Source organism: Prosopis cineraria, unplaced genomic scaffold (assembly GCF_029017545.1).
Source record: "Prosopis cineraria cultivar Desert tree isolate PC_DT_omini unplaced genomic scaffold, ASM2901754v1 PC12, whole genome shotgun sequence".
In the NCBI taxonomy this organism is placed as follows: Eukaryota; Viridiplantae; Streptophyta; class Magnoliopsida; order Fabales; family Fabaceae; genus Prosopis; species Prosopis cineraria.
Genome location: NW_026555343.1, coordinates 43341674 through 43353021, shown reverse-complemented (window position 1 = coordinate 43353021; position 11348 = coordinate 43341674). Strand labels below are relative to the sequence as shown.

Sequence of the window (11348 nt, the reverse complement as noted above, 5' to 3'; positions counted from 1 at the left end):
TTGCATTGTAAATGCTTGTAGAATGACTATTATTGCACCATTCTAGCTTCTTGAAAGCCTTAAGAGTGAGTATTTGAGGGGTAGAACCTTTGACCTCTTAAAGGTTTGAGGTAATTGGGGGAATTATGTCATATATTTTTGTATGTTAATTAGTTTGTTAAATAATATTTGACGATTGAATTCTGTAAAATTTTTTAAAATGTAAATGTGGCTTGTTTTGTTTGAAAAGCCCATTATTGAAGTGGTAATTTAATATAGTCCAATGATTTCTAATGAGTAAGGTACAACAATTATGAAAACTTGGAGCACAATGATTTGCATAATTGGAAGTTCAATGATTTGAGTTGCTAGGAATTCAATGATTTTGAAAATCTATGGAATTCAACGATTATGAATTTGGGAGGTACAATAATTTTGAAATTTAGAGTTTAATTAAAATGTATTTAAGGAGTTCAATTATTTATAAAATGGTAGAGTTTAATGAAATTAGTCATGTGGAGTGCTATGAATTATGTTAAATATGAATTTTGCATGAATATGCATTGCATGATCTAAGTGGCAGGAGTTCACCTAGGAAGAGGAGTAGAAAATAAAATCCACATGGTAAGACTCATATCTGAGTGATGGCTTGCCTGAATTGATTATATTCGTATTGTCTCACTTGTTCAATAAGAGACTATCCCATTGGTTTAACGAAGAAGCTAGTTTAGAGAGTATGACACCTCATAGTAGGAGAAAATAGGGAAAATCATGTTCCATAAGTGAGTTGGGTGAGCCTTGGTCGAGTAATCTCTTCAGAAGTATTTAGGCTAGGGAAGTCATGAATTATAGACTATCACATTGTATTATAGCCCATAATTTTATGTTAAAGGAATAAGGAGGATATAAAAAAAGTGTGATCATACATATAGTAAGCAAGGGCACATGGTTGTCCATATTGTGACCCTAACTATGATAATCATGAGTTAAGTCTTGATCAGTTTCGAGTATATGTCAATGAATCATGTGACAAACTCTCTTTGAAATGAAAATTGGTAAAAGCATTATTTCCTCAATATATGTTATTATGCTCGAAAATGTGAAATTGCACTCTTCAATGCTTTACATGGTTTGAAGAATTGATTTTATTACCATTTGTATTTAAAGCTAATTGACATGAATTAGTATGAATTAATTGGACTTTAGTTATTGAGTGGTTGTACTCATCCCACTATCTTTAATATTATAGAGAATAGCTTAAAATAATCGAAAAGAGGAAAGCACTCGGAGGCTTAAGACTGTGATCCTTTTTAATGTGCCTCTTATTTTTGGAGCCATTATGTGTATTTGACAATTTCAATTGCCAACTAGGGATATTTTATTTAATCCTTACTTGCATTATGTGTTTTATAAATTGTAAGTGTATTTTGAGCCCTAGGGAGTGAGCTTAAAAATCTTATATTTGTGATAGGGTCAAAATACTCATACAAGTGAGAGTTGAGTATATTATATGTTGATTATGGATTACTTGATAAAATGTACTTAAACTTCCCCTTGTACATTTTTTAAAGTAAGGGGTTGAGTAGTGAAAATACAATCTATTAGTGTTTAATGTGATTTGATGCATGGCATGAGTTAGTTTGATGTTTGCATGTGGTCAAATTAGTGTCAATAACTATTGACTTTTGGTAAATTGATTGGACACTTGGTTTTGCAAAAATTGTTGAAAAAGTACAAGTTTTAAAAAAAGTGTCCAAATTTTGATTGAGTAATAATTTACTTATGAAACAAAGCCATTAGTTAGATCTCAAAAAGAGCTTTCCGTAAACATCTAGTTCGCATCAATAGGAAGTCGAATGAAGAATTGAGGCACGTCGAAAGTTGTCCTAAAAATTGTCAAATTGACAACAGAATATATTGTCAAAAATTATGCAATTGTGCCGCGGCACAAGGTACCACAAGCCGTGACACATGACATAGAGGCGAACACCCCATGATGTATGTTTAATAAGCCACGACGCACACCATAAAATTTTAAAAAATTATCTTGTTTACACATTCTTTAGCAAATGCACTCATGTTTGAAATGATCCCATGTGAACTCTGATTTATCTATTAAGAAGACTTTGGAAATGGTTTTAGTTTTGTAAACTTGACATCCCAACTGTTTCACCCATTGATAATTTAGTATTATGTTAATTATCTTAATCCAATTTCTTTATTCCTTGAGATTTAGAGTTGATTATGGTTGGAAGGAGGAGGATGTTACATATCTCAATTCACAATGTCCCTTTTTATAGGCTCATTTATACATATTCACACTCTTATTCAACAATAACAATCATATAGCCAAACATCCACACACATTTATTTTCATTGACAAGACCTATCACATTCTTTGCCACTATCACAACTAGCATCAAAATGAGATTACAAACATCAATTAGTTCTTCAAACATTTCATTTTAACATATAATCAATTCATAAGCAAGTGCATAAACAAAATTTTTCCTTAGTAACCTCAAACTTTTGAGACGTTAAATGTTTATCTCTTAATACAATTTCTTTTAAAGCTTCTTTAAAGTTTGAATGGTGCCAACTTGTGATTAATTTATAATCAATCACATCAACTATTATTAATATCCTCATTAGGATAATTTTCCATACCATATTCAACACTTCTAAGACTCCTAAAACTCTAATTCCTCACATATAGGCATATCCATCAGGCTCATTAGCTCTCCTTAGCTTACAATGGCTTCATTATGATTTTACACTATCATTAATGGCATTTAACTCCTCCAAACAACATCATTTATGGCTATTTTTGGCCATTAATGACCTTTACCAACCAAATACTTATAAAGCCATTATTGCTAAGTTTAAATAATCTAAACAACTCTCATTAACTCTATTTAAGTCAATGAGTTCAAACTCATAGCCTTATTGATCGAAAATCACCTCTTCAACTCAAACCTTAACTCAAAACTTCAAAAAAAAATGTAAAAGGATGGGAGGAAGAAGTTTTAAAGACTTACCTTAGGTGCTGTTAAGCTCTGAATTGCTCCAAATTGTCCAAATAGCAAGCCCTCGTAGAACTCTTCACATGCTCCTCGTTTCCTCTCTTGTTTCTTTCCTATTTTTAGTCTAATTCTCACCCTTATTTTGATAGAAACATGACCATGTGTCACAATGCATGCCACATGTGTTGCGTCATGTGCTACAGAGAGCTCCTCTTTACTTTTGGTGGCTTATGCATCGTAGCATGCGGCACGAAGGTGCTTTCCCTTACTTTTCTCTCTTCTTAAGGTCTGGGTGCCCTAACTCTACTCTACACCCAATTTTTGAGCTGAAACCACAATTCAAAACATTCGTTAGAACCCTATGACCATACATCATGTTAAATTACTTAATTATCCTCATTTAACATAACTTAATCAAAGGTTATTTTTATAGGATCTTGCAAGAAATGGGATGCTCAAACTCAATCCCTTATAGTATGTAATCTTTCATCAATATATATATATATAATTCTCGTTAAAGAAATAAAACTCAGCTTATATTTTATACTGATATTTATTTTATATACTTATAAACTTTTAAAAGATTTTTGTTGGCACCACATAATCATATTCAATTCATCATATATATAATATAATATTCAATTTATAAAAAAATTGCTTTATTTATAAGATATAAATAACATAATATTTATTATAGACTTGACTCAAAGTACCTATCGACCAAAAAATTAAAAGAAAAACACAAAGCACATGCTCACAATATATAATATAATTTAACGTTATACTTTTTCATTTTTCTTCTAACCTAAGCTATTTTATATTGATATTTATTATTATTAACTTCATTCTAAATCTAAGTTTTTTTTTTTAAGTCTTATAGTCTTTCAAGTGGGAGGAAAATAATTTTGGTATGCATGCACTCCTATTAAAATGTTGGGTATAGCAAGATATTAATTGCCTTTAGAATTATATTTAGTAAAATAATTTTTATATACTTAAATATTATAATTTTTTAAATGTCTTATATTTAAAACGGAAATGAAATTAATATAAACTGAAAATATATTTTTACAAACTAAAAAAATGGTATGGTTCATCTTTAGAGTTCATGCTATATATATAGAAAAATATCTACAATCATCTATTTATCTTAAAATTGTATATGAATACTTTATAATACTTACTGAGTGTGAAATAGGTTTTAACTTGTTTTATTATCTCCTGGAAAAACTTATTTTATTGTTTACAAAATTATTGAATTCGGAATGGATTTTTTTCATTAATATTTTTTTAAAAAAATTACACTAGTGAATGAATCGGGCAGAACTTGCTCCCCTATTGAACATAAAAAGAAGAAGAAGTAATTTTGGCAACTCAATAAATTAGTTGAGATCATTTTATTAAGGCATTCACGTCAAGCAGCGTTCTTTTTAGTCATGATTGAATAAGCTAGCAACTTTCCAAGCCAAGTTCTGATTGAGTGAACATATTCTAAATTCAGGGTTACTTGATCCGTGAATTTTGTTTGGCCAGATACTTGATCTGTGGATTTAGAAGAAAGGGAACAAAAAGAAATAACTTATCAACCGGGATTTTAATTGACTCAAATAAATAAGTGATCAAATTCCTCTCAAGTGAAATTTAGTAGGTGTAAATAAATTGACAAAAGATAGAAATAAAAGAAGATGTGAGTGAAAATTCAGCTAAAAATATTTTAGACACTCAAATTTGGATTTTCTAAAATGAAAAATTTACTGAGTTTTATAAAGTAAAAAGTGACGCATTGAGTAAAAATATTTTTTGTGGAATATACTTCCTCCATTTAAAAAAATAAAGTATTTTTTGAGAAATTGAATATTTAAAAATTTAAAACATTTTTAGTGTTTTAAGGTTTAATCGTTATCTTTTTTACAAAAGTGCCTTTATTGATAAATAATTTTATATTTATTGTTGGGCATTTAATAGGGGTAAATATAAAAAGATAGGATTATAGTTTAAAAGTAGGTAACTACTTTATTAAGAGGTGAGATTCGATTAAAAATACTTCATAATTTTTAATGAGAGAATATATAATTACTCACTTATTATTTTCTTCCTCCCCTTTACTTCGTAAGCATTTCGCATGTCGTGAAGGTACATTCACATTCTAATTGATAACAATATTGTTCTCTAATCTCTAATCTCGCTCTTTAATATACATGGCATACATGATTATGAAAAGATCATCATGTTAGAGAATTAAAAATGGTTAGAATATATTTGAAATTAAACTACGTACGGTCCTCCGCTTCAATCAGCATTTTTGTGGCAAAAAGTGCCTTAAAATTATATAAAACAGGATATATTGGTTGTCCTAGTCCAATACCCCAAAAAAAAAAAAGTATATACAGCACGCCATCATATCAAAAAAAAGAAATTTTTATTTGTAAAAGCTGAACATGATGATCACTTACAACACACTATTATAAGTTATAAATGGCTATTGCTCATAATTGTCAATGCCCTCAATTAAGTTGTAAATGCACATGATTTAAAATTTAAAATTTTTTTATAAATGTCATGAGACCTCTTGGTAATAAATTTCTTTATTGAAACCTAGATGTAATTTTTTTTTAAAATGTATTCACCTACATGACACATGTGACCAAGGTTGTTAAATTCACGAATTTAAGTAAACTTATGATAAAAATATAAACTTAAATTACAAGGTCAAATCATAAACTTGTGAGAGTTTACCTCTATCAATAAATAATCATTAAAAATTTATTACTGAATAATTGAAATATAAAATATGATTATAATTTAATTTAAATATATTTAAAATATAAATTATTTAAATTAAACACATCTATATTAATAAATTATCATGCAAACTGTAGAAATTTTAAAATAGGAAAACTTATTTTTGGTACCTTTTATTTTATTTTTTATTAATATTAACTTTTTCTTTTTAAGTTTTTTTTCTTTGAATTAGGTTCTATAATTTTTATAAACTGAATTTTTTATAATATATACTTTAACTTGCTCAACTAAAAAAAAAATCAAAGAGCTTCACAAGTTTCTATCTAATTTAAGTTTATGAATTAGTTGATATAATTTTTAAAGTTAAAAATATAAAAATAATAAATTTAAAGATAAACTCATAAATTTAATCAAGCTTGTATCTAGTTTAAATTTAAAAATGAGTTATATAATTTTATAAATTAAAAATATAAAAATTTTAAACTCAAAACATCAATTTAAAATTTTGACAACTATGCATTGATTGACATATCCATGCACATGCATTACATATATGTATACATATAGTAATGATGAGTCAAATGGGCTGCTAGCAAAATAGTGAGCAGTAATAGATTTAAATTGTTTCATGATAAATATACATATTATTGACATTTTTTTTATAAATATCAAGTTTAAAAGTATAAAGTATTTTAGCATTTTTTTTAAAAAGTGTCCTGGAATAGTGAAGAGAGATAAAAAGGATATGTAGTTTTTATTTTTTTCAATAATATTAAATTTTTTTTAGAAAGTGAAAGTTAATTAAAATATCTGATAAATTTAAATGGATGGAGTATAAGCAAAATTAGCTTAAATAAATTTTTTATTACCAAATTTTTCGGGCACAAAATTGCTGTTGCCGCTCATGAAAGATTAAGAAACTTTCAAGATATGCTCTTGACAAGGTGGCCCACATTATGTACACTGGCGCTTCCATATTAGACCCGACTTCTCTTCAATTTTTTTTTTTCTTCACTTTTCATTTAAATTATTGAATTTATTTTTTAATAATTGAAATTGATATTTTATAAAATTATTATTATATTTATTTTTTATTATAATAATAATTTTATAAAATATTAAATTTTAATTATTAAAAAATAAATTTAATAATTAAAATAAAAAATAAAAAAAAAAGAGAGAAAAAAATGAAGAGAAGTCAAATCTTTCAATGTTACTACTTCCTCTGTCTGCGGATAGAGCTTTCAGACAGACACGAGCAACTTAGCTTCATTACAGTGTGCACAATAATTAAGATAAAGGTAAAACGAACGAGGCAGCCTTAATTTACGAATTTGCCCTTTTCATTCCATCCAAACATTTTTGATGTTCTAGTCGACATCAGTAACACGCTATAGAACCACCCTACTCCTCCTCCTCCTCCTTCTGTCATGTTTCAGGGAAACGCTAATCTCACCTACCCACAGACAAATATCACCCCGAAAAATTGAAGGAAAAAAAAAAAAAGATTCTCTCTCATTGATAACCCTAAATAGCCCAGAGGTGGAGGGAACCCCTACGAAATACATACATTCACAACATGATCGATCTCACTGTCTTACATCAGCGATTTCAACGATCTTGCCTTCACCGGCTTCCTCATTCGCTTCTTCCCGCTCTCCCCATTTTCTTCTTCCACTTCATCATAGTCTTCTTCAACTTCGTCTTCATCGTCGTCTGCGTAATCAAATCCCTCGGTATCAATCCGCGAAGAAGAGCAATGAATGCTGCTCCGAATTGTACCGCCATTTGCTTCAGTTATCGTCGAACTTTCACCTCCTTTCGCTTTAACCTCGTTCTTATTATTCAATCCTCCATTTCTGTCCCCTCTACGAGTTCTCCACAGCGGACCAAACCCAGAATAATAGTAGTATTCGTAGGGGTTCGAAGCCCCCGACGGAGCCTTCTTCGAGGTCTGAGCTCTTGTGCGGCGAGCTCCAGTGAGTGCGACGGACCTCTTCGATCTCATCGAAGATGAATTATTGTGCTCGTAGGGTTGCCCACGCTTCTTATCTTCATTGTTCTTGCATTGGACGCACGACGTCGTCTTGTTCTCCTTAACGGCTTTGTGATCCAGCTGCTCAATTCCAGCCTGCTCGCTGATGTCGCCATTATCGTGGATGACCACGTTCTGTATATTTGGCGGCGACTTCAGTTCCGCGTCCATCTGCGACGTGACGCTGCGTTTTATGCAAGCAATTCGAGGCCATAGTCCAAGTTTAGGGATGAAATTTAGGAGAATTGTATCGCATTACTTTCATAATGTCGAAGCAAGGATACAAACCCTAATAATGCTGGAGAAGATATAACGAGGAATCAATGAATGGGTTACTCACCTCTCAACAGCTCCACCGGAATAGCCGGCACTGCCATTCGCATTTCCCGCGAGGCTATCTTCTTCTCCATATCCGAACTGCAGAAACAGCGGAAAACGAAGCCCAAGAGAAATAGTGAGAGGTAAGGCACGCTTATTGACCTAATTGGGAGTTGGAAACAATACGCAGGATGAAACGAGAAGAATTTGGGGGCTACCAGGAACCCTAATATAGGGGATAAAAACCCTAATAATGAAATGCCGGGAGATGGAGGGCGATAACGAAACTTCTCGGTAGATCTGAAAGAAACAAGAGATTGAGTTAGAGATGAACCTGAATTAGATCGGTGCCGAAGGAGATCACATCCCACGGCGACTGGTTCAGCTGGCACACGAGAGGCTGAAGCTTCTCGGCCGGCACTGAACCACCAAGGCTGGCGTTCTTGCGGATCCTCATGGAGATAAAGATATTAGATGTAGATGTAGATATTATTCACTGAGGAAAAAGATGAAGAAGAAATGGATCGAGAATAGGGAACCTCGTCAAGTTTGGTTAGATCTTCGTCTCTGCTCTCTCTCTCTCTCTCTCTCTCGGTCTCGGTCTCTTTGCTCGGAGAGAAATGAAGAGAGGGGAAGTCTGGTTCGGTTCAGGGACTCGACATTCAAGGGCTTGCTTCATTATATGTTTCTGTTTGGTTATACAAGGACGATATTGCCCCTAGGTTTGTCGTCTATTTACGCACTCAATGGGGGCCCGAAGAAGGTGGTTCCAAAGATGGTTGTTGCTACGCCACGTCACTCTCGCTGTCCAAAAGCTAAAATAATTTTAAATGAAACAAAAATTTAATCCCCTAAATTCACTCTTAATAAGAGTATGATAAATTCACTCTTAATAAGATTATGATTTTTTTTCTATTCTTGTTGATTTTGAAGATAAAAAAAAATATATAGCAGAGACTGGTATAATTCGAATACGTGTCTCTTATGTGAATCTTTTCGAGTAATGGATGGGGAGGAATATGAAATTTGAATCATTTTATGTTCAAAGTGTTAACGTGGAATGGGAAAACAGAGGGAGGAGTTAATCACATAAAGACAGCTAAGAGGATACAGTCTATATACAATACAACCGAGCAAAGCATTTAAAGGAAAGAGAAAAGTGGTGATGTGGCATTTCAGAACCCCATCTCCTTTTAAGTAACAAACATGGAAGCGTTAAACTACTCAACGGTATATTTATATTGAGGTGAACATCAATATCCAATATAAATTTCCACATTTGATCTGCATTTGATATATAATACAAATTTATTGCAAGTGATACTCTTCATTAGTGATAATTAAATAATGTGCACGTGGATCATTTTAAATATGGTGCAATGTATCAAAAAATATGTTTATTTATACCAAATTTTAATAAAAATTGATCATTTTTAATTTACTAATATTATTCTGATTCTTTCACAGATTGTTTTAAGGAAAATTATTAAAGATATCAATGAATGTACTTTTAGTATTTAATCACTGAGCTTATTCGTAAATTGTTAATAGCATGTTTTGATATAGATTTTATTTTGATATTGATATTTTGACCATAACATAAAAACTTGCAATGAAAAATAAAAATTAGTCTTGTTGATAAGGATGCTGCTACTCATATTTTTACAGAGGTATGGATTCTAATCTCACTATTAGTGGTCTGAATGCTTTGTAGGTAAACATACAATTCATTCGCTTTAGTTTTTGAAAATATAATTTTCTTAAACTTGAAATATAAATGAAGTCATATTAATACTAAATTAACAGTAAATTTCATTTTTTCCAGAAACAGTGACTTTCATGAAAAAAGATGTTTCTAAATTTTTTGGGTAAAGGTTTATAGAGTTTTTGTTTTATTAAAACACACAACTGTATTATTAAAAATTAAATAAGAATAAAATATATTGACCTCCCATTTATTTTAAAAACATAAATATACAAACCTTCAATAGAATCAATAATCACAAAACACAAACATCCCTTATGCTTTAAGGATTTTATTTATTAGACAAAAATTCCACTCTTTAAACACAAATGTTATATAAAAATCATTTAAAATTCCAAAAAATTAATGGTTATATTTTTTTACTTTTTCATATTTTATTTTTAGTTATGAAAAATATTTATTTAATAACTTTTAACAAAATAAACAGATAAGTTGACAAAACTAATATTTCAAATACATGTATACAAAGAAAATTAATGAAATAAGTATTTAATATAATAAGATATGAATTAGTTAATATAACTTAGGTTTATTTATCTTGCAATTTTATAAATTCCAAACAACATTTCTAAATGATTTATTTAAATATTGTAATAATTAATTGTTTATAATTCATTAAATTTGGAGAGAAAGAATACCAATTTGATAATAAGAGCAAATTGGTAATTGTAAATTTTTTAGCATAATTACAATTAAGAAATAAATATTTTAGAATATATATTAAAAATTAAATTAAAATGTTTGTTTTGAATACAAGAGGAAGGTCCGTGTAATTTTAATAAAATAGAAGGGATGTTATAATATTTTAACCATGAAATAAAATGCTATTTTGAAGTGAAAGTCTAAATTTCTGAATAACTGAAAAGCTTATTCGTTGGATGTCTACTGAGAAAATTTTAATTTTTATAATAATTAGAACATGTTATTTTTACGCACGTCAAATTCAAATATTTCGCCGATAAATTTCTTAAGTGTTGAAAAGATATTCATATTAGAAATGGGACATCGACAGAAATATCTATCAGATGGAATAATCTACAAGAGCTTTCTTTCACGTTAAATCATTGGCACACATCCGCCGAAAAATGCCTACGGCGGAGGGTATTTTGGTCAGACAGGCGATTCTCTGGGCAAGTTATACAAGGTTACATTACATGTACATTCCCTGTCCATGCCGGGAACGCAACATTTTCCTGCTGTCCAATCTGGCGGGTATCGTGAATCACACGAGCAGGGTGGCCCATAGGAGGGCGGGTGGGGACCACTGTACTTGAGGGTCCCATCCCATCCTGGCGTAGCATTTTGGTGTATGTGATATTGTAAGATTGGAAGCAGGATTGAGATTGGGTTACCTCACTTTTGCCCTTTTTGCTACAATGGATTGATTGTTAACTTAAAATTCATGTTAAGGGTGTTTAAAATCGATCCAAACTAAAAGGACCGATCCAAACCAATTCAAACCGATAAAAATTAATCAAAACCGAAC

At 30.6% G+C, this 11348-nt stretch overlaps 1 protein-coding gene across 1 annotated transcript; it reads right to left on the bottom strand.

Moving 5' to 3' along the window:
• Nucleotides 1–6932: 6932 nt before the first annotated feature.
• On the bottom strand, nucleotides 6933–8739 carry LOC129289603 (uncharacterized). Its single transcript, XM_054926396.1, has 3 exons — nucleotides 8432–8739; nucleotides 8120–8196; nucleotides 6933–7963 (listed from the first exon to the last, which is right to left on the bottom strand). Exons 1-3 carry the CDS (start codon nucleotides 8552–8554, stop codon nucleotides 7342–7344), a joined length of 822 nt encoding a protein of 273 aa, XP_054782371.1. The 5' UTR covers nucleotides 8555–8739; the 3' UTR covers nucleotides 6933–7341.
• Nucleotides 8740–11348: the final 2609 nt, after the last annotated feature.

Bases quoted from the DNA above. Each gene is read 5' to 3' on its own strand.
- LOC129289603 (XM_054926396.1), bottom strand. From the start codon at position 8,554: ATGAGGATCCGCAAGAACGCCAGCCTTGGTGGTTCAGTGCCGGCCGAG. The intron at 8,197-8,431 runs GTTCATCTCTAA...CTGTTTCTGCAG, and splicing joins TCGGCACCGATCTAATTCAG to TTCGGATATGGAGAAGAAGA. The intron at 7,964-8,119 runs GTGAGTAACCCA...CATAAAACGCAG, and splicing joins TCCGGTGGAGCTGTTGAGAG to CGTCACGTCGCAGATGGACG.